At 36.3% G+C, this 23,899-nt stretch overlaps 3 protein-coding genes across 6 annotated transcripts in view; 2 read left to right on the top strand and 1 right to left on the bottom strand.

Annotated features, from left to right (window-relative positions):
* LOC306886474 (rho GTPase-activating protein 5-like) overlaps window positions 1-10,594 on the top strand; it is a 36,166-nt gene extending 25,572 nt beyond the window's left edge. The window contains exons 4-7 of one of the 2 annotated variants that reach the window (XM_079443588.1): window positions 4,901-4,978; window positions 6,720-6,851; window positions 9,265-9,370; window positions 9,477-10,594. In XM_079443588.1, coding sequence (XP_079299714.1) covers window positions 4,901-4,978; window positions 6,720-6,851; window positions 9,265-9,370; window positions 9,477-9,792 — 632 coding nt within the window. In that variant the 3' untranslated portion in view covers window positions 9,793-10,594. The remainder of the gene's footprint in view (window positions 1-4,900; window positions 4,979-6,719; window positions 6,852-9,264; window positions 9,371-9,476) is intronic. The other variant, XM_079443589.1, reaches the window with a different exon arrangement.
* Window positions 10,595-11,645: 1,051 nt separating this feature from the next.
* Window positions 11,646-20,015, bottom strand: LOC306886473 (BRISC complex subunit abraxas 2-like). Of its 2 annotated transcripts, XM_079443586.1 has the most exons (9): window positions 19,912-20,015; window positions 18,586-18,676; window positions 17,760-17,796; window positions 17,565-17,631; window positions 17,223-17,413; window positions 16,894-17,016; window positions 16,316-16,400; window positions 15,649-15,766; window positions 11,646-15,567 (listed from the first exon to the last, which is right to left on the bottom strand). In XM_079443586.1, exons 1-9 carry the CDS (start codon window positions 19,981-19,983, stop codon window positions 15,116-15,118), a joined length of 1,236 nt encoding a protein of 411 aa, XP_079299712.1. In that variant the 5' UTR covers window positions 19,984-20,015; the 3' UTR covers window positions 11,646-15,115. The 2 variants fall into 2 exon arrangements, with proteins under 2 accessions (XP_079299712.1, XP_079299713.1); XM_079443587.1 differs by lacking the exon at window positions 17,760-17,796 and having other exon boundaries at window positions 11,826-15,567; window positions 17,565-17,614; window positions 19,912-20,001.
* Window positions 20,016-20,560: 545 nt separating this feature from the next.
* On the top strand, window positions 20,561-23,452 carry LOC306886452 (EEF1A lysine methyltransferase 2-like). Of its 2 annotated transcripts, none has more exons than XM_079443561.1 (6): window positions 20,561-21,101; window positions 21,204-21,269; window positions 21,486-21,600; window positions 22,186-22,293; window positions 22,406-22,622; window positions 22,705-22,891. In XM_079443561.1, the coding sequence occupies exons 1-6, from the start codon at window positions 21,031-21,033 to the stop codon at window positions 22,800-22,802; spliced, it is 675 nt and encodes a 224-aa protein (XP_079299687.1). In that variant the 5' UTR covers window positions 20,561-21,030; the 3' UTR covers window positions 22,803-22,891. The 2 variants fall into 2 exon arrangements, with proteins under 2 accessions (XP_079299687.1, XP_079299686.1); XM_079443560.1 differs by having other exon boundaries at window positions 20,578-20,983; window positions 22,705-23,452.
* Window positions 23,453-23,899: the final 447 nt, after the last annotated feature.

The raw sequence follows: 23,899 nt of genomic DNA, 5'->3' as shown, positions 1-23,899 counted from the left end.
TACTAGGGATGGGACGACACCTACCTCCCGATTCGATACTATCACGAATCACAATACTTGGGTGCCGACACGATATGTATTGCGATTTTAAGAACTTCGATTCTACAAGTATTGCGATTCGATATTGCTATGTATTGAGTTTTTTGTTTTTAACTCTAGACCAGGGGTCGGCAAGTAAGTTTGGCATCGGGCCAAAAAAACATTTCACCACTAGATGGCGGGCCAGAAAATAGTCAAAGGATAATTTAAGATATGAATTGATGAAAAATGCAACCAGAATTGCCTGTGACTGACTGTTACAGTGTATTTTGTAACTGGTAGTGAGCTGTTACTCTGTGTAAAATCCTGTCATTAACAAAAAGCCATATTTGTGTGGCGTGTCCTATCAGAGTATGTGAGCGGAGTGGAGCGTCAACAGTTTCCCCTCCGTGCTCCGAGCATTTAATAATCACTCTGCTCCCGCTCCACTCCACGCTCACTGATATCAGAAACACCGCTCCGCGTCTAAAGTATTTCACTATGTTTGAAATATCACAGTTCTATGGAAGCCTGTGTCCGCCACTGAATAAAAAATAAAAAAAGGTTACTGCGACTTTTTTGTGGGAAAAAGCTAGAATGTTGAGATATAAACGCGCAATTGCGAGGTAGAAAGTCAGAATTGTGAGTTAAAGTCCAGTTTTGAGGGGGGGAAAAGGACTATGTTCACAGAATTGCGAGTTTATATCTCAGAATTCGCCTATAACTTTTTAACTTTTGAGTTTAAATCACGCAATTCTGAGAAGAAAAAGTCCGCTGTCAGCTGAAAATATTCAGAAGGAACAAATAAATTCCTTGAGAAATATAACTTCCCGCTCATGTCCACTGCAGTCATCATAGCCTTTACATTCTTTCTGATTTGAGTGATCCTTTTCTATCTAGCTAGCTAAATATGTTTAACATGTGAATTCTTGCTAAATATGCAGTAATATTATGGGTCGTTGGCATGAATTGTACTCGTTATGGAGCGCTCTTGGAGCGAGTGAAAACCATTCAAAATCACACCGCTCCACTCGCGCTCTGCTCTCACATACTCTGATTGTGAGTAACTGTTGTTGTCATAAGATTTATTTCAGAACCAGCCGCTATCAAAATAATCTGGCTACGGGCGCAGATATTATAGCTGGCGGGCCACTTTTGCCGACCACTGCTCTAGACCATGGGAAAACTTAATATACACTTTCACAATAAAAAAAAAAAACACATCTTAGCAGTCACTATTGCGATTCGATATTACAATTTATTGTGATTTTTGTTTGCTTATTAAAGACTAGACAATGGAAAATAGTTGATTATACCCTTAAAAGAGACTGTATATGATGAGTCATATTAACAAAACTTTTATTTCAGGAGCATACACATACACAGTGTAAATTTAAAGTACCTTGAACCATGAAACTTTAAAGTACCAAAACCCTGAACTTGCACATGAATATAAGTCAAATGTTCAACAAAATGAGCAGAAAAAATATTTTCTGAAATAAATATAGTGCTGTTACTTTGCATACCGTTTTAGTCCTGTTTTCCCGGCAGTTGGGATTCAAAATGTGAAGGTGCAGAAAGAATTCTGGAAGAGGTTTGATCCTCTGCCTCCGTCATGGTTTTGCTTCTCGCACCAGCCTTAAACGTATATGATGTCATGTAATGCAGCGGCACTGCGCACATCGAATGATCGCTGTATGACATCAAAGCATCGCGAGAGCTACAGAGAACAGACGCTTTGCGTGCTTTCGTATCGCTCTCGCGGTACTTTGTTGTCATGCGCTGATTGTCTGCGCGGTGCTCCTCCAAGTCGAACACACCCGCTGCTGTAGTGATGGGAAGTTCGGATCATTTTCGAGTCTTTGGGTTTTTCGAGTCGTTCGTTCATCACGTGACAGCCTCATAAGCTAAACCTATGCAGTCTGAGGGGAAAAGACTTAATAATAATAATAACCAACTCTTTAGTTTTTTACCGTTGTTACCACATTCAGTGTTATGGAAAAGAACCATCATGACAAAAATTCACACATTTATAAACTAAGAAATAAAAAGCTACAATTTGAGACCAGAAACGCATCACGTAACTGTAAGAGTAAATAATAATAATAATGATAATTATAACTATAATAACTGTGCACCTGTTTGTAAGGAATTCAAATTAACTAATTTCTCTATCCAATGCTGTCACGTCACGTGACAAAAGAACGAATGACTCAAACCCGAAAACTCAAGAGATGAACTAATCAATTCTCTTTCCGGCTCGTCTGCATAGGTTTAGCTTATGAGGCTGTCACGTGATGAACGAACGGCTCGAAAAACCCGAAGACTCCAAGCAGGTGAACTAATTCAGTGCAGAACCTACATAGGATGTTGCGCATGCGCGACTGAACGAATCACTCCCCGAGACGACTCATTCTTCTCGAGTCACATTAAAGATTTGTTCAAAATAAACGAATTGTTGAAGAACGACCCAACACTACTCTGTTGGAATTAAAAAGCAGTAACTTCTCCCCACCACTTCTTATGAAAAATAAAATTATGAAATAAAAATCGATTCTGAGGTAAACCAATCGATTTTTAAATAGCTTTTAAAAAGAATCGCGACAGGTGAATTTTTTTTTTTTTCTCCCACCCCTATTCACTACATGTTTATTGTTTCCAGAAGAATTCACAATAACAATGATATCATTATATCTATGGAAATTCGAAAAATAAACAAAATGCTATCAGTCAAATTCATCTTTACATTTTTGTTTTTTCCTCTTTATTTTATAATTTTTTTTTGCCAGTCAATCACACTTAAATTGTGCACCCTGTCTTTTGTGTGAAATCCAAAAAATACTAGTGATCGAACTTTTTGGGTGCGGTTGTATATGATTTTGTGCAGCAGTAGCAGCCACAGACTGTGTTGTTATCTTGCTTCCATTTTATTACTGGTGGCAACCAGTGTTAAAGGGATAGTTCACCAAAAAATAAAAATTTTCATTAATTACTCCCCCTCATGTCGTTACAAACCTGTAAGACCTTCGGAACACAAATTAAGAATTTTTTTTGATGAAATCTGAGAGCTTTCTGACCCTGCATAGACAGCAACGCAGCTATGACGTTCAAGGCCCAGAAAAGTAGTAAGGAGGACATTGTTAAAATAGTCCATGTGACATTAGAGCTTCAACCGTAATGTTATGAAGTTACAAAGAATACTTTTTGTTCACAAAGAAAACAAAAATGAGTCATAGTACTCTCCTGAACGCACGGCGGAGACTGACACGAAAGAGAAGTAATTGTTGAACAAAGTCATTATTTTTGTTTTCTTTGCACACAAAAAGTGTTCTTGTAGCTTCATAAAATTAACATTGAACTGCTGATGTCACATGGACTATTTTAACGATTTACTTACTGCCTTTCTGGGCCTTGAATGTGTCAGTTGCATTGCTCTCTATGGAGAGTCAGAAAGCTCTCAGGTTTAATCAAATAAATCTTAATTTGAAGATGAACGGAGGTCTTACGGGTTTGGAACGACATGAGGGTGAGTAATTAATGACAGAATTTTCATTTTTGGGTGAACTATCCCTTAAAGGTGCAATATGGCCACCTACTATGTTGGGAGTGTCAACCAGACACTTTTTTTATTTTTTTTTATTTTTTATTATACAGTATTATCATAACTGTAGTATTAGCATGATAGCAATATTGAATTTTTTTCCCCCCAATATTTGTAACTAGCTAGATCTCTAGATTTCTAAAAAGACTCGTGTTTCAATTCTTTTGACCTGTTTGTGGGAAAACAGGTGATTCACCCAGGCAGTAATAAACAGCCCACATTCGTCACTATACGCCTGCCCTTTCCGTGGCGTGAACACGGCGACGAGTTAAGCTGGTGCCTCTGTGTAGCCTCCCACTTCTCTGGAAGAGGGACCGGCTCTGACATGTGCGAGTATCTCAAGAATGCACTGCAGTTTTGACTTGTAGCAGTTAGCAGCCCACAAGGCTTTGGAAGTGACTGTGGGGGCCCTGTGTTTTACATCATCGCTCCCGAGCACTGCAGAGCTGCACAAGGTCATGGCTTCACAGAGCTATCTTTAGCTTGATAAACGGGCTTCGGTAGATTAGCCGTAATGAAAATAAAGAGATACACGCAGCGTTATCTGTCAGGGAACGGGGAAGTGTGGGTTGAATTCTGCTGCATTATCTACATTTCTGGCCTACTTTTTCTCTCCGTGAGATCAGCTCGTATGTCCACTCGTCCATCTGGAGTGGCCCAGTTTACTGGGTTGAGTGCATGATTTTAAATATTTGAGCAAAGGTTGTAGAAAAGGAGCTGTGCTGTAGATCTATAGCTCTCAGAAATATTTGGTCTTCTGAGGAAGATTTGCACCTCTGTAATGACATCATTTCCGCGGATGTGACACAAACATACTGTTTTGGCAGATGCTTTCTTACCTGTGACTGACAACAACATACTTTACTTCAGAAGGTATTACGTACTCAGATGGAACAACATAACGACACAGATACAGCTAGTCATATTTAAAAGCCCAATTAAAAAGATCAACTTGAGCTTGGAATAAAAAGAAAAAGGATCATCTCACTGTTCAGAGATGGTTTGTTTCACAAGCATAATTTTGTCACAAATATGGACTTGGTGTACCTCAACTGGTGTTTCTTCATTTGTATTCCCTTCATATTGAATAAGAAACTGGAACTGACACACTATCGTTCATTTGTGCATCCTTTTATATGGCTGCTTCAAGCAGAATTGAGTAGCTGTTTTAGAGTAGCAAAATAGCTGTTTTTTAAAGCACTAACTGCTTTGTTCCACTGAGGTTTTGTCGCATAACCTTTGCGGGATTGATTTTAATGAAGTGTCGCTCTTAATTTGCAGGTCTCACCACAGAGGGCCTTTATCGAGTGAGTGGAAACAAGACGGATCAAGACAACATTCAGAAACAATTCGACCAGGGTACGAACTGATTTTAACTGGGCTCTGTGGGAAATTAGGCTTCATTTGCAGGCGTTTGATAGCATGCCGCTATGACACATGTTGGAAGATAGTTCACAAATTGGATAGGAGACTGATAAACTCTATTTTGAAGGGTTAATTTGTATATTTGATTTTTCTCGTCACCTTTTAGATTCATTATGGTTCTATTTAAGAGACACTGCTCAGCAGCATTCACCAGAAAGCTAAACAGTCTCAGGTCTCTAGTCTGCTTCAGTTGTTTGCTTCATTTTAATGTGAAATATATTAATCATATTTATTTTATATAAAAATATATATTTTTCATTGTATTTTATTTTTTATTTAAATTATTATGTACATTTTTTTAATTTTTTTTATATAAAAATATAAGATTTTCTGTTCGTAGTACATGAATGTTATCACAATTTACATAATATAATGTAATTTGTAAATCTAAATTTTCTTATAATTTCCAACTTCTAACTATCAAAGGATGAAATCTCCATTCAGCAGCATGAATGACGAGAAATAGGCTCTGAATTACGTGATTATGATCTGTCACACTGTAAATGGACCATTCCTGTAAAAACAAACTTGACATTTCTGGCTTCTGACTGGCGTGGGGCCCTCAGGTCTCCATCAAGCTGTGATTCACACTAGTTATTAGCTTATGCAGGACATTTTTAGCTTAAATCTCCTTGTGACACATAAAAGTGATCTGTTATATTCTCATTTTAAAACTCAGAATTAAATTGTCACTACACTGACAATATATTGAGGCAGTTACAGGCTCGCGGTGGGCGGTATGACCAACATTTATTCCATGACATGAACAGTTTTATTTCACTGTAATTGTCTATATCACAGTGTAGTTATTTTGGCAGCAAATCCATTGAAAAATATATTCTCTATATTGAATAACTGAGTATTTTGGATAATGCAGTGAATTCAGTCTTTGTTTTTTTTCTTTTTATTTGTAGCTTGATGGACAGGAACCAAATGATAAGATTATTCATAACAAATGAAGCCTGGCATCCATGCAAAAGCAGCTTTTAACACATTATGTAACGCTTGAGTTAAAAAAACAACAGCCTTAAAACAATAAAACTGACAAAAAAATGCTGTGCATAACAAAACCCACAAGTTCTTCTTTATTTTGACAACTTTGCAATATTTTTACATTGCTGTTTCCTCATTGCTCTCGTGTGTAATACCATCATACCGCTCGCTATTACAGAACATATACATTTTTATTTTGTAGCTTAACTGAATCCACTCTTATTTTCATATATCTTTCAAATCAAACATTAGTCATCTCTAGCTGGTGAGTTGTGGAGATGAGTGGGTGGAAAATCTTCAGCCGAGTGACCAGATTATTCACTCAGTGAGCCATCGTTTGCCCAAAAGAGCTACTATAGGCATCAGTCTGCCCGCTGGCCTGGAGCCATTAGCCTCCCTCTCTTTTTCTCTTCTCCATCCTCACGATACTGTGAATTGGGTGCTTTTTCCCCTTCTTGTGTTCATTGAGTGCCTTTGCGGAGAGATCTAGTCTGACAGCTGTCATTTCACCTTAAACCCGGCTCTTATAGCCTCTCTTTCTCATTCCTATTTGTTTTCCTTTTCTCCATAGTTTTCCTTCTATTCTGCTCGGTCCCGTTAAATCTGTTTTAGTGGCTTTTCCAGCACTGACAAAAGGAGTTGATGCTTTTGCAAGCTCACACTATTTTCATTCTTCTCTCAGACCACAGTCTTGACCTGATAGTGATGGATGTAGCCGTGAACGCTGTGGCTGGGGCCCTGAAGGCCTTCTTTGCTGACCTTCCCGACCCCCTCATACCGTATTCTCTCCACCCAGAGCTGGTGGAAGCAGCCAGTAAGTATCCATTCATTCAGGTTATCAAGTGCTTCCTCTTTGGCTGAGATTTGTGGTAATGGACTGCTTTAGAACATCTCGGATTATTAGTTACCGATTGTTTCATTTAAGACTTTAAGCTGACAGCTTCTGCTAAGTGTGACGTTAAGTAGCTTTATCTGACCTTAAGTACGTTTTTTTTTTTTTTTGGTTAAAATTAGTCCTGTCAAACGATTAATCGCATCCAAAATAAACGTTTTTTTTGTTTACATAATATACGTGTGTATACTGTGTATATTTATGTATACATAAATACACACTCGTACAGTATATATATATATATATATATATATATATATATATATATATATATATATAGAAAACATTTACATGTGTTTATATTTATTTCATTGATATTATATATAAATATATTTAATATACAAATATAACATATTTTTCTTAAACATACGTGCGTGTGTGTATTTATATATACATAATAAATATACACCGTAAACACACATTATGTAAACAAAATATTTTATTTTGGATGCGATTAATCGTTTGCCAGCACTAGTTAAAATGCATACAGCTGTAACTTAAGTCAGTCATTGATGGGTTGATTCCTCAAAAAAAAAACCTGTCACTGTAGCACCAAAAAAACAACAACAATATTTCTTTGAACATTACAATAACAGTAACATTTGACTATCAACCAATGGTGTGATTTAGAAAATTTAATCTATAAGATATCTATAACTATCAATGTTTATTTTATGCCAAAAATCTTTAGGATATTAAGGAAAGATCATGTTCCATGAAGATATTTTGTAAATTGCAAAACGTAATTTTTGATTAGTAATATGCATTGCTAAAAATATCGATTTTCTCAATATTTAGATTTTTTTTGCACCCTCAGATTTTCAAATAGTTGTATCTCAGCCAAATATTGTCCTATCCTAACAAACCATACATCAATGGAAAGCTTATGTATTCAGCCTTGTATGATGTATAAATCTTAATTAAAAAGAAAATAGTTATGACTGGTTTTGTGGTCCAGAGTCACATATAGTTATTTATTTACATTTCTATTTTTCACTTGTTTTTTCCCATTAATATAGCCTTGGCAGCTGGCCTGGCACATAATTATTATTAACAAACAAATATTTCACAAAAGGATTGGAAAAATTGCAGCAAAATGGTGCAAGCCATCAAACCTCAGTTGTCTCCATCTGTTGTCATGTGTCTGGCCCCAGCTTCTCATTCAAACTTCAGTATTCACAAACAGCAGGTGGGCATCAGTGTGTCAAGGTTTAGTGACACAGAGTTTATCCATTGCATCCGCACAGGCTGCAGCTACAAGAAAGACAAGAAGTGTGTCTGCCACAGCTATGAGAACAAGTAGCAACCTGCTCGTGTTATTTCACCATTTCAACAGCCATGAGTCCAGTTTTTTTCTATCTGTACCCAGTTTCTTCTTTCAACTACGTTCAATATTAATCCCATCACCACTCTGTCTAATCCCAGCCCAAGGTAGCTGAGAAGTCATTTAAATGCATCTGCATTTCCGTTTGATGCTTCCGAGTGCTGAATCTAATCCAGGGCCCCCTGTGATGTACTCCTCATTATTTCTGATCCACACTGCTGTAGATAAATGACATTAAGTGCTGGGACGCTGTTCTTTTTGAACATACTGATATTTCAGCTTTCTCTTCCCTCCCCTTGCAGTTTTTTGGCCAGGCGGTTGTAGCTTGTTCTTATACAGAAATCTCTTTTTGATAATGAGTAAGACATGAATGCAAATTTCTAATTGTCTTTCTGCTGGAAAAGATTATATGTTTTAAATATTCAGTGCTTGTTGAACGTAATTATGAACTGATTGCACGTCTCCGAGTGTTTGATTCTGATTGGTCAATTGTGGTTATCTGCAGTTAAATATTTTTTGTGTAATAATATATCGGGATGATAATGAAATTCTGACCGAAATGTTAAATTCTGCACATTTGTGTTTTGAAAATAAATGCTAAAATTAATAATTTAAAATGATACAAGTGAATTTATGCATCACAACTTTCTAATGTACAGTTAAAATGGACATTAATTTTTAAGGTCAATAAATATTACATTTACCAGAGTTATTAAATGACTAGTGTATAAAGATCAACCTGAAGTAAGCGTTAGATGAAATATGGTATGAAATATTGATATTTTGATAGTATAGATAGATTGAAGTTTTGCATCACTCTTTCTCATACAATAAACTCACATCATGTGCATGTTTTTCAGTAGTTTTGTAATACGCAGAATAATGTACAAATAGCCAGTTATCACAAAATAAACCATAACGGGTATTAATCAAGAGGTATTAATAAATATATCAAAGTCTAAATATTTCCTCACTTCTGTCTAATGAGTTTGTTAAATGTGTTTTCTCCAGAAATTGTAGATCATTATGAGAGACTGCAAGTGCTGAAGGAAATAGTGAGAAAATTTCCTCCTGTGAACTATGAAGTTTTCAAATATGTCATCACTCACCTCAACAGGTAAAGCTTCCAGTTTTTATATATATATATATATATGCGTGTGTGTGTGTAATATATACTTTTTAAGAATGCTTTTTAAAATGTATTTTATTTCCTTCCTCCATAGGGTAAGTCAGCATAGTAAGACCACGTTGATGACGGCCGACAATCTGTCCATCTGTTTCTGGCCTACGCTCATGAGGCCTGATTTTGAGAACAAGGACACGCTGTCCACCACCAAACTCAACCAGTCCGTCATCGAGACCTTCATCCAGCAGTGCCAGTATTTCTTCTATGGTGGTGAAATCACAGAGCCCTCCAGCGCCGAGGGGACGCCTCCTCCACATGGCCATGGCTTAGAGTCCCTGCTGGCCCTTCAGCTCCCTCCTCCCCTCCAGCCACAGCAGATCCAGCACCCGCTGCCCCCTGAACCCCTCATATAGACCTCCTACTCACATTCGGCTTGTACGTGTGCAGATAAGCTGCTTAAAATAAGTGAAAAAAAAATAATCTTTTTTTTTTTTTTTTTTTTTTGTACAAAGGAAGATGTGACTTGCATAAGACCTCCCCTGTCCCTTTTTTTTTTTTTTTTTTTTTTAATTTTCCCCTTTTCTGATCCTCAGCCAGTCTGAATGAGAGACTGAATAAAAACTGTAAAGAAAAATTGTAAAGAAAATGTCAGTTAATTTGACGTAGTAAATGTGCACATTGACTAATTTCGAACTTAAGGAAGATATATTTATAAAACTCTTTTGTTTTGAAAGACAATGGAGCTGTCAATCACTCACTAAAACCAACACCACATGTACGGCTTGCCATAATGGCAAAATGTGCCATTTTTCTGCTTGTGTTTGTTCCCTTTTTATTTTACAATGGACTAGAGATATATTTTTAGGATATTTTTATCTTAAAGACAGCAGTTGTTGTTGGGGTGGTGGTGTCCCAAGGCATTTGGGATTGAACTAATATGAGTTTATAAAATCAGGGGCACCTGCCTAGGATGCACTTTGTCCTACAGACTTTTAACCGGGAGCCCCTCGTACTCTGGAAACCACAGAAAGGGAAACAGCCCACTTCAACCGTTTGGCACATCTCAGAGATCCAGGCTTCAGAAGACGCCAGGTTATCTCCGTCTCGTTTCATGTTCGTTCGCTTAGTTTCTGCAGACCACCTTCAAAATTTCTATGGTTCATTTCTTAAACTGAATTTGCATGTTCTTTGCCACTTTTAATAACTGAAAGAGAGAAAAAAACGTTAATGCTTAACTGTTTTTATGCAAGACTTTTTTTTTTTTTTTTTTTATAAATCTTGCTTGTTTGAGGGAACATTAAACTGGGGTCAAATTGTTTTGTTTGTTCGTTTGTCACGCCATAGTTCGACTCATCATATTTTGGCTGTAATTGTTTCCCTACTATATATATATATATATATATATATATATATATAAAAATGTCAGCATCGTTTGATGGCTGGCAAAACAAAAATCACGGGGGTACTGGAGCTCTGTATAATCTTGTAAAACCTATAATCAGATTTTTTTGTGGTATGATGTATTAAAATTTGGGGTTAGTTCCATTGACTGTACTTAATTCCCTATATAAATAAAACTTTGTTTGTTTTTCTGTTTTTGTTAGATGGTACTGAATTTTGTTCCATTGTAACAGATGCTGTTTAGAAAGCTTGCAGTCTTTGTGTGGAATACAGCACAACTCCGAGGTGTTTAGTTGTGATGTGGGAGCTTGTATGTGAATGGATGGGAACAAAAATGACAAGATTGATCTCAATTGACTCACTAAAATGGAGGAAAGGGCTCAAAAGGGTAAGCGTGCAGCTGCTAGGATCCCATTTAGTGTAGTTTAAAAGAAAAGAGCAACATTATGTTCATATGACTGCCTCATATGATGTACAAACTAAATATTTTAACATCATCTGCTATGTATTATAGTAAATAAATGATTTTGACAAATGATGTTTGCCTTGTTATTTTTGGGGTGCGTGAGCCGTCCCACTTATGAAGAAACAACCAATGGTAGGATGTGTTTAAATGTCCTCTGTAATCAGGGTTGCCAGATCTTTACAATAGAACCAGCTTATTTGGCAGTCAAAGTTAGCCAAAAAGTTTTATTTCAAATAAAATAAAACTTAAAATATGCCACTTCCATACCTAAAAATACATATTTTAGTTACTATTTTGCATTACACATAGTTTTAACTTGAAAATCACAGTATCATAAAAGGTCTGTTTACAAATAGGAATATTTTACCCTGAGACGGTCGAGTAATGTACACAGTCTTTGGTGGAGAAGCTAATCCTTTATTTTTGACTCTTCTCTTGGTATTTTTCATACATTTCTGCAAACACGTTCCTCGTCAGTTTATGTGGAGATTAAATATTTAAATACAAGCATTCCAATCAAATATAATTTCTGCAATATGTCAAACATTTAACCAGCGGTGGATTTTTTTTTTTATTTCTGGCAAGTTTAAAGTAGCCCAGTTCTTGGCAACCCTGTCTGCAATGCTGCCACTGTAGACCCGTGAATGAATAGCGCCACCTTCAGGAACAAGATATAAACTACACAACTCAATCCAACAGTGTGCAGTGCTGCGCTTTATTTGATTTCATTTACATTATTAGGCACAATTCCTACGTGTTTGTTTTGTAGCGAATATGCTAACATAACTAGCCTCAAGGACACAAAATTGAGTTTACATTGATCAAAAATTCAACATTTCTGGAAGAAAGTCATTGTTCCACCTGAGGCTGAAAGCTTTTAAATGTGAGAATTTAAAACGGCCACATTCAGTGAAAGGGGAACTGTTCTTGCTCTCAAACCTAATACATTTGATAGCTCAGCTCACTTTGTTTTGTGTAAAGAGTAACAAATAGTTATTCTTTGCTGCATGTGGAGGTCTTTTGGAGGAAATCCGAGGACTGCAAAAACCATGTTAAAATTTGACTTTAAGTGCCAGTTAAGATTTTGCAGACTGCAAGATAAATGGGCCTAATAATTTATCAGATAAGGATAATGTCTGAGGGAGAAAAAGTGCTTTTTTAGCCTAATATTATATAGTTGTACAACCAAAAATGAAAAATCTGTCAGAATTTATGCTCCCCTATGTCTTTTGAAAGGTTTAGCTTTGGAATATAGTGCATAGGTCATAAGGACCACTTTAATGATGGTTTTGCCTTTATGAAGCTTGTCAGGACCTCGTCCCCATCCACATTGTATGGAAAAGAGAAGCATGATCAATCTCCAACTATGTTCTTTTGCATTTTACATAAGAAAAAAGGCCCTGAAAGGACATGAGGGTGAAATAACATAAATGACAGAAATGGGCAAATTAGCCACCAAAGAATACTAACAATACAATATGTGTTTGCTGAAACGCTGCTACTACTTTAAAATTGGGAATTTGCTTTGTATTTGTAAACACGTTGACAGATTTATGACAGAAGTAGATGGAACGGTTAATGCTTGCAAACACAGTCTACACTTGTAAAACACGAGAGACTTCAGTCCAATTCTGATGGGAACAATGTTAATCACTCACAGCTGCTCGATTGCAGGGAAACGGTCACGTCTGACCTGCAGCTCACAATAAAAATGACAATCACATCATTGTAATTTCCGAATTAAAATTGCACACTGCCAAATTTGGAGATATCAGATTTGAAAGCATCTGTAAGGAGAGAGCAAAAGGCAATACGGCAGCAAGGATTGACTGAATTATTTGAGTTGTCTTTAGATGCTCAGAGGAGGATGCTGAGAATTTACTCCGATTAATCATGAATAGTGAATATTTCTTGAAAAAAATAAAATAACCAGATCAGATTGTGTATATGATTATATTTTTTATCATCTTAAGTGGCATTTATGTTCATCCAAACTTTCTAAGGAACATGTTAGTTATGATAAAATGGCATTTTAAAGCTCTGAGGGACTGGCTGCCAGCTGTCCAAACAAGCCCATGTCAAATTTAGATGTGGAGTCTCTCCACTTTAGTGTCATTGTTCAGTTTAACACTTACATATTCGTGTTGAAACCATGGGTGGTGGTGGTTTTTTACACTTGAAGACAGATGCCAAAATCAGAATATGAGGCAGAAACATTTAAAGCAGACGGTCAATGCAACATGATACAGCTCACTATAACATCTCTGTCAGTGTACTCTCATTCACACTCATGCCAGGGAACAAACATTTCTTATTTTTCTGTCCTACACAGAACTGGAGAAATATACTGAATGAAAAGTGAGACATTCTCGGCCTCTGCCAAAATAAACGTTAGAGCGTCAGATCCTGAGATAAAACTAAGAAATAAGTTTTGGATTCTTTGGGTGAAAAAGTCAGACAGCTCATCAATCTGATTCAAGTCACTTGCCCAAATTGTTCACAATATGCATGACATGAGTGAATCTCACAAGAACGCAGTTTTTAAATTTATTTTTTTTTGTATAACATTTGTAACTGGAAAGAAATTAAGAGTATGTTTTTGGACTATTACGCATTTGTTTAGACATTTTTTACATTGTAAAATCAGTTTCCACTAAATCTCCAAACGTTATTGCAAAAAACTTTTTTTAAGTAAAATTAAATTGTTTAGTATTTATACATCATGGCAGTTTGTTATTTAATGGTTAATGGTAAAATGACCCAGTCATGTTTTTCTGAGATTCACACACATACAAAAATTTTGAGGGAAAATGTCATTTTGGTTTGATCAGATGTAGCAAAACATTCACTAACAGATGACAAAACTGCTTCTACCTTTAAAGATCTGCTGCATATGGCTGCAATCTTTATTTCACGTTTTCACAGAGCTCTAAACTGATCCACCGCTGCATTGCTTTGAGCAATCATGTCTTCTCAACTAAAGAACAAAGGCATGTGGACAAGATGATGTGAGAAAACAACAGTCCTGGTACTGTAAAAGAATCCTGAGATCGATGATGCTGCATTTTGACCCTTCCAGTTTGTGATGGCTCCGTCAAACCGTACGACCGGGAAATTCAGTTAAAGCTCAATGGTGAAAGTTTGAAGTGCAGCAGAAAGAAATATAATATTCGAATCATTCAATAGGACAAAAATGTGTTTGATTTAAGCCAATTAAATTAGTCGTGATCTACAGTATGTTATAGAAAATACAAGCACCCCTTATCAAAGTAACTTTTATAATCGTTATATTACTCAATCAAATCAAATATAACTGTTAAAACCAAAAATAAAATAAATTTTCTAGAACACGAACTGTTCAAGTGTCAGCTGTGGTCCTAAGCACTTATTATAACAGATTTTTTTTCTGTCCATTCATTTATGAAGCAAGAAAATGAAGATGGAATAAGCTTTGAAGGCCGCAAAAAAAACAAAAAACAATTCTCTTTGCTTTTCTATTCAAATGCAGATCAAAAGAAGGCAAAACAGTGCAAGAGGTAAATGGTGCAAGAACCGAATGACTCCAGTGAGTTGCAGATGTCGAGATAAGCAGGATGCACCTCTCCACCCAAACAAAATCAGAGAGGAGAGCATGAAACGGAGAAAAGGGGGCCTGTCGATCCACACGGATGGGGATATCATTCCATTCCACTTCAGAGTTCGTCGAAACACAATGACGTCCCCTGCACAGAGCTGTTAAATGAGTACAACAGGACAGCATTGTCATAACTCACAAAAGGCAAGTGCTTGTTTGTCTTCTGAACACCACGACCTCACGATCACACCTAGTTCTGTTCATTCATCAATATCCCCGTTGGTTTGTTTGACTACTATGAGCCTGGCGGGCTGTGGGCGTCTCCGTCAGGCCACAGGGTTGCCGGTCGTCCTAATGTAACAGTTTCTGTTAAGGAAGGTGGTTGCAATTGCTCGCTAACTACATTTTCGTACTCGCTACTGTCCTCATCGTCATCGTCATCCTCCTGGTCTTCCTGTCCGGTGGCCTGGCGGTTCAGAGAATCCGAGCTCGAACCATCTCCGTTGCCCAGACTGGGAGACGGGTGTCCGGGCGAACCTACGGCTTGGGGCCGCGGTAGCAGTATAGCGCTTGGTGAATCTGGAGGCAGTGTGGTGCTGTAGATTGGTGGAGATGACGAGTTCGCGGGTCTCTCTAAACTGGGCTCCATCGAGGGACCTGAGAGCACGACTCGAGTCAGTGAAGAGTGTGAGGAGTCCGGAAGGGCAGAGTTATCGGGAAGCGTGACAGTGGCCGCCTCTTGGAGTCCTGTAAGGAAGATCGAGAAGATAGTAAAAGGAATTGTTTCCCTTTTTTGTTAAACAAATGCGCAGAGTCATCAGCACGTACTTCTCTCTTCCTCAGCGCTGTTACGTTTCCTAAGAGCGATTTCCTCTTTGAGTTTGTTCACTTCTTCTTGGATTTTCTCCCTCACTCGTTCACTTTGATCCACTTCACAACACACCGCCTGCAGGATGACAGAAAATTCATTAGGGATGCATGATATTATTGGAACGTCTTACTGTAAACATCGGCAGCATCCCGGCTCAAGGTGTGCTAGTGATTTGTAGAATTTTCACAGCTCTTTTGCTTTGGACCATCTTCAAATGTTTAGTCTTTAAATAAAATATTAAAAAGTACAACTGCATCTGTCAAAAAAACCAAAAAAAAAAAACGGCAGCAGTGATTGATTTTATTTAGTTATTTTCAAAGCTTTCAATGTACTTATAAAAATAGCTTTAATAATCTTTATTTAGTTCAAACAAGTTTATCAAAATTTTTAACAATTTGTTCATAATCTCTGCTGCACAGGAGAAACTTGGTGTTGTTTCCAAAAAAAGGAAATGTATATTGGTATCGGCTATCGTGCATCCATAAAATGAATAGATAGCACATTCTGAGCATAATTTATTTTAAAAATTTTAATGTTATTACACATAGCTAACTGTGGTGTATTTTAACCAACATCTCCTGAAGTTATCTGACAGTTCAGAAACATTTTAAAACTGTAACTCACCTGCACTCTTTCTTGAAGGGCACTGTATACTTGAAAAATAGCTCGAATGTCTTTCATCACCCCATCCTTATCAAAGAACTCAGTCCTATAAATAAAAAAAATGAATTGGATATCACTAATTCAAGTATTTACTGCAGCAAAAGTAAGACTATGTTTTACGTGCTGTGCAGTTTAAATCATGTAAATTAAGAAAAACTATCACAATTTCTACAAAAATATTGAGCAGCGCAACTGTAATCAACATTGAAATTAAGAAATGTTTCTTGAGCACCAAATCACCTTATCAGAATGAGTTCTGAAAAAGCATGTGACACTCAAGAATGATGCTGAAAATTCAGATTTGCAGTCATAGGAATTAATTACATTTTAAAATATGTTCAAACAGAATAGTTTTTAATTGTAGTAATATTTCACAATATTACTGTTTCACTGTATTTTTGATCAAATAAATGTTTAACAAAAGAAACTTTTATAATTTTTGAATGGTAGGGTAAAATCAAAATAATACAATCTGCTATAACTACATTTTGAGACATGGCTAAAAAGGAATATTAAAGATTGCAGTCAGGTTGCCTCACCCGTGTTCTTTAATGACACTGGCGTAGTTCTTGGAGGTGTTCGGCACAGATGAGACTTTATATTCCTGTTGACTGGTGTTGCCCAGATTTGGGATGCTTAGAGATATCCTCTGATTATACCTGCTGAGATAAAGATTAAAATTGCAACAGAAATACTCATAAACACGATATCAGCTACATCACACCATTTTCAAACTTTATGCATGGTATTATGAAATAACAATATGAGAGACAAGTCTATACTGTTAAACAGAATCATGATTTTATCATATTTTTATCTCACAGTATTACATATTTCCATACGTATGTATTAACCAGCATGTACATACTTTCTGTTGGGCCTGAATAACACATACTCCAAAGCATGTGTGGAACTATTGGCTGTGGAGATGAAGCTGAACAGGAGGAAGACCAGATCTGGGATGCCAAGTATATGGGTCAACTGCTTATGGATCACCTGCTCCCTGAATGACATCTGCTGTTGAGTGTTCCTTCTAAACCGGTACCAGCCGATAACATTCTGCTCAAAATGAAGAGACATTGTGAAGTGGGTCGGCTGAATTAAACACACAAAGCCGAACACCAGAGGACAAAGAACCTGTCAAGGTACCCTTTAATAATTTATTAACTTTACTCTCTAAAATGTTTATGCATATTTCATAACTGCTTACTTTTCTTCTGTCCTTGAGGATTCTGTTGAGATTTTCTTCATTGACGTTACCTGCATAGTCATAAAAGCTGCAACAAAAAGTTAAATCTTACCAACACAAAACATATAAATGGTAGTGTATATTTTTATTATAACATATAATAAACATTTAAGAATGCATCTACTAAATCCAACTGCCCATACAGGACATTCTTACCTAAACAGTTGTGTACAAGGTTCATGATTATGGACCTCTGAAAAACAAGTGAATGCGAGTGATCAATTCTTTTCAACATCTGAGTAAAACAAGCATGCTGTGACTGTTCAAAAGGTCTCATTTAAATATTAATAATATGCATACAGACAACATTAACCTTGGAATAGATGAAGGAAAATATGTTAGCAGATTTGTTCTCTAAAAACTGTAACATGCGACGTGGAATCTCAGCCATCGTGATCTGAAGGTTGTCAAGAGGACAACATGACCTTCATAATGACTCATCTTTCTGCAAATAGAAGGTACTATCTGGGCCCGCTTTTGATGTTGAAGGCTTTTGGGAAATTCTTTGTAAAGTGATCAGAGATGAAGGGGTCTTGGGAGCAGCGCCAAACTCAGAAACATGATCACTTAATTTTGGAGAGAAGCTATTTACAGCATTTCTGAGCCAAAAAGGTCTACACTGATGTATGAGGCTTTATCTCCCAGGCCTTAATCAGGAATGCTGGCTGACACAAACTTAAAAACACAAAATTGGGTGGTTTATCAGGTTATTGACAACCAGGACAGATTGCGACAGTACTTTGACTGGTTGAGACTGAACAGATTACATCAGCCATATCTTGAACTGATAAAGTGCCTCTGCTCACACAAGAAGGTTGGCACGTCCTCACTGTGAAAGGTGTTATGTATGTGATTTGAGCCTTCAAGTATTTCAGTAATGGGATGCATCATGTTTTGATAATGCATGATAAAATGGTCATCAAAAACTCTACATTTTGTCTGTAGCTTTGGGACAGTAAAAAATAATTAACCATGGTTTTACCTATTACATTGATGAATTCTGAGCTACCGATGTGTGAGTCACTGATGCTTAAAGTCTCCTCCTGTCTCACTTCTCCCAACAGGAAGCCCTCCTAAAAGAGGCATAAAAGATGCATTAAAATGGCATTTCAAAGGCAAAGACAGTGTAGTTAAGATCGAATGCTATTACTACTGCAAGTTAATAGACACTTTCAACAAAAGGTACAAAATAAGGCCTGCTCCTGTTTTAAAATGAAGTAATAATTACTATTATAATTACTCAAAAACTGGGATGTCTACATACAGTTTCATAACCTTGTATGATTTAGCAATTTGTTAGCATTAAACATGATATTAAAAAAATATTAAATATAGAAATGTTGAAAACAACTTAAAACTACAAACACATTTATTTATTTTTTAAAAGACAGCATTACAACTTTATCATATATTATGCTGCCATTTAATCAGGGCTTGCTAGTCTGTACCATGTTGGTTTTTAGTTATTGACAAAATTATAGACTTTTAAAAAAATAAAATAAAAAATGAAGTTAATCCCTGAATTGACTGAATGAAAACAGGTTAAGCATAACACCTGAGTAACCAGTCCAAAACAACTATGCGAAGCCTGCAGGGTCCATAGCAGATCACCTACTTCCTAATGCCTCAACTACTAACGTACAGTACAGGGCATGACACAAAGAGCGAAAGGGGCTAGAAATGTTAAGCAATTTGTGAACAATTCATTAAATATGTCTGTCTGACATTCGAGTTTGCATTTGACAGTTGTTGCTGACAAACAAGTTAGCCAGCCAGCTAATGTGACTATCTTGACACCTCGACGAGATTGAATTGACCCAACGCTACCGGGCGGTGTACATTTATGACAACGAGCAATCAATCATATTGTGAATAAACGGCAATGACACTTTCTGAAAAGCTTGTAAAATCTTTCGGCTTGTAGGTTTGCTAGCTGTCACCCTGGCTGCGTCTCAAAACCCAGTGTGCTGCCTACATAGACCGCATTCTGAAATTCTGACCGCAATCATCAAAGGCGTGTACTGAGTCAGCTCTATTCGACTTAAAATATCTAAAAAATCCATGAAATGATACAAAATTCCCGATGACTTTGAATTTTCAACATTCTAATACACCTTTGAATGTTACAAAGGCTGTCTAGGTAGGCGGCTCCATCGGGTTTTGATACACAGCCCCTCTGAAGCCACACCAGGAAGATGACACCGGGAAATGAATTAATTGTGATTTGATGGAATAAACTGTTTGTTGTTTCGCTATGCGGTGGTGCACTTAAACATTTACCCTCAAAGTCAGATGACAGAGTACTTACATGGTCGGAACTGCTGTTGGCACTGTGAAAACACACAGAACTAAAAGTGTATCCCGAAATTGACGCCGCCATGATGGAAACATACGCGCCGAGCCCACAATCCTTTGCGCGCGCGCACTGTACACCAGCCTGAACATGAATAAACAAATCCTTTGCTGAGATGTGCACCCTATATGTTTTTAATGCTTGACTGGATGATTTTTTTTAAATTATATAAATGTTACAAATAATACTTAAGTAATAAATAATACTTAATTAACAAATTATACTTAATAATAAATAATACAACAATTACCTTAATTCTTAAAACGTTATAAATGACGCGTAAAAAATTTCAAACAACTATTTACATGCTTGTTTTACAAAATATAATATTTACCTTTTTTTTACTTTCATCTGTCTCTTTTATTATTATTATTATTATTATTATGCCTTAAACAACATATACAGAACAATACAACAGACATGCCTCTGTGCAACTGTGATGTTTTTATTTATTTTAAAAAATGTCATTTTGCATACTGTTTTAATTTATATCCGTCAATACTTTTTTCCCCCTTTCTTTTTATCGCCTTGCTTTCAAGTTTTGAGCAATACAACTATACCTTTACCTTTATTAAAAAACTTTATTTTGAAGTGTCCTGTCGCCAAAACAAAAGTAGACACTTGTATCAGTGGGTAAGCGAAGGGTATCAGGTTGGAGCAGAGCTGAGGAGATGGTTACAAGGTTACGATTAGGGCAGTAACCTTGTTATAATGTACTGCAGGAGGAAGTAACGTTATACCGCTGAAAGATGAACTAGAGAATAAGGGTGAACAGTTGACCCTGTTTACAATTAAGAATTTAATTAGGATTTTACAATTAGGAGATTGTAGGTAGAGTGTCAATGGTCCATTTCAGATCTAGGTGGCGGTAATGCACTTATAAGTCTGCGATCCGCCGTAAAGCAAGAAAAAGAAGTCCTGTATTACGTCAGCGGATGTTGATAGACGTCATGAGCACACATGGGGCAGAAGGCTGCACAGAATTACAAGATGATTTTGCTCCTTCGAAACTCGGAACAAAGGAGTAGTAAGAGATTTTACTTGAATAGTTAGCCTTTCTATTGTCGATCTCACATGGGTTACATTTATGTTTTTGCTTCTGCAATACCTCACATGAATACTGTATACTCTACCCAGCAACCACTGCAAGTCAAATGTTACACCTTTATATGTTAAATGCAAAATAGGAGTGATTACTTTCATTGTAATCAGACTTTTGACTTGATCTTCTACTGTTTTCCTTGAAGCTGGGATGATGCTTATAAGAGAGAGCTACAGACTTACAAGGATATTGGAGATGTGGGAGAAATATGGTAATTTTGCTTTTTTAATTTTTGTGCCACATACTTGTTTATGAAAGCCCTTTCATATTGATGTTCTTCAAATGAAGAGTCCAGTGTTTCAGTGCTGGTCTGTTCTGGAAGAGTATGATTGAATCTGAAGCAGCACCATCTTCTGCTGTATATTAGTTGTGTTTAGTAATTTAGGACAAATGAAGACTAATTAGTATTCTTCTGGTCCACCCTTAGGTTTGGTGAGGAAAGCATGGACAGAGTGATCAGATGGATGAAAGCACAACATGTACCTGAGAATGCAGCCATACTTGACATTGGAACTGGAAATGGGATGTTTCTTGTGGAACTGGCAAGTCAAGTTCAATTTAGCTCTGCGTTTAGTTATTTACTTTATATTCAATCATTCTAATGAATTATTACTAATTAATAAATCAATTCTATGAATGAAGTGAACAGTATTAAGTGAGTTTATACTTAAAACAAGAACAAACATCTGTCAGTTAGGTATGAATTAATCTTTGAATTAATTCAACTTGGCTGATATTTGTTCCTGTTTTAAACATAAACATTAGTTTCACATAAAACAAGAATTTTGATGTAAAAGACTTTTAATGGTTATGTAAATGTATCTTGATTTAGGAGTCTTTAGAGAAAACTGAAAAAAAAAGACTAAATACCAATAAGATACTAATGCTAAAGATACAAAATTTCACGTATTTTCAAATTTTGTAGCATTGCTTGTTCAAGACATTGACATTAGGATTATTATCGCATTGAAGTATTATGTTCCAATTTATTCAATTTCATACTCAAATTCTTTACTTGATCTTAAAAAGGTCTTAAAATGTTGTCAAACCTTTAAAAGTCTTTGCCTTGCAGAAATCCTGATGATGTAAATAAGTATGAATAATAATCACTTGAATGATCTTTTAAGGCCAAGCATGGTTTTTCAAACCTCACTGGAATAGACTATTCCAAGGCTGCTGTAGAGCTCACCGTAAATATTCTGGAAGAGGAAGGCTTACAAAATGTTAAAATTCAGGTAATGGAAATGATTTGTTTTTAACATTCATAAATTAAGTAAATAAATTCATTGCACTTTTAAAAATAAAAGGGAATTTTTATTTGTCTTTGTGTTTTACATGTCCTTTCAGGTGGAGGATTTCCTGAACCCCAGCACAGAATTGAAGGGTTTTGATGTATGTATAGATAAAGGCACATTTGATGCCATTAGTTTGAGCCCAGAGAACAGAGAGGAGGCAAAAAAGCTCTATGTGAACTCTTTAAAAACTATAATGCAACCAGGAGGCTTCTTCATCATCACCTCCTGCAACTGGACCAAAGAGCAGCTGCTCCAGATTTTCAGACCTGGTACTTCACATATTAGCATATTTCTTAAACTAATAATGTGTCAAATACTGTAATGATTGTAATATAACTGTGTTTCTTGCAGGGTTTGAGTTGGCACGAGAGCTGCCAACCCCCCGTTTCCAGTTTGGTGGTGTGACGGGTAACAGCGTGACAGCTTTGGTATTTAAACGGATTGACTGATCCTTATGTTTTTTTAAACGGTCTGTTTTTTTGTTGTTTTTTTGCAATATTAGTTGTGTAATTTTATAATAAACTCTTCTGGTAAATATTGAACTTGTTTTTCTTAATATTGAGGTAATACAAAGAAACACATGAGGGCAGTATTGAGCTACATTTAATCTTAACGTTATGTCCATTGTTACTCTGTTCTTATGAAGTTGTGTAATGTTAGGCACAAATTAATTGTTGTATACACTGTCAGGTAAAGTTATTTTTTGGCTTTTTATGTAGGGATTTATTTTAAAGATTTTTTACAATGTTTTTTTTCTTATGTATTTTTAACGTATTTAAAATTTTTCGTCTTTACATGTAGGGTTTTGTCTGGGATTTTCTTACATATTTAAAAAAATATATATTTTTAAAGATTTTTTTTTTTCTTTATTTGTAGAGTTTATCTGAGATTTGAGCAATATGACTTTTAATGTATTCTAAAACTATTGAGGCCATACAATGGAACTGAATGTAATGAAAATGCCAGCTGTAGAAGTAAAGTGCGGTGGAATTTGTTAAATAACATTTACATTACCATTTAATTGCTTGTTTTTAATGCCAAGTTTTCCGGCAGCACTGTAAAAGCCAATTTAATACCAAATTATAAAATCAATTTAACTAAATAAGCAGTATTGTCAAAAAGCCCCTTTATTCGTGCTACATAATTTGTTTATCCATTTACTAAACATCCAGTAATTTCCTAGCAGTTGTAACGCACCAGAGCTTCACCCTGAAGCTCTCAAGCACTCTTGCGAAGTTCCTGCGCTAGTGTGAATGTGCGTCTGTGTCTCCCACTGAAACGACTTGAACATTAACAAATGTCTCCCGCATAACACTGGGTCACACTATTGACACCTCGGGAATAGCATCCATACGGTCTCTGTTACCTCTCTCTTTCTTGGGGATATTTCTTTTTCTCTTGGTAATTTTTAAGAAAAAGTCTGACAGCTGCACCTGATAAGAAAATGATTGAGCTTCCAGGACACGACTGCTACCACGGCAACAGTGAAAGAGCAATAAAAGACTGGCTTTGGGCCATGATGCTGTGGTACTTTAAAGTGAGAGAA

The sequence above is a fragment of the Barbus barbus genome (assembly GCF_936440315.1).
Source record: "Barbus barbus genome assembly, chromosome: 20".
NCBI lineage: Eukaryota > Metazoa > Chordata > Actinopteri > Cypriniformes > Cyprinidae > Barbus > Barbus barbus.
The sequence above is the reverse complement of the archived record's forward strand: the minus strand, read 5'-3'. Positions and strand labels throughout refer to the sequence as shown.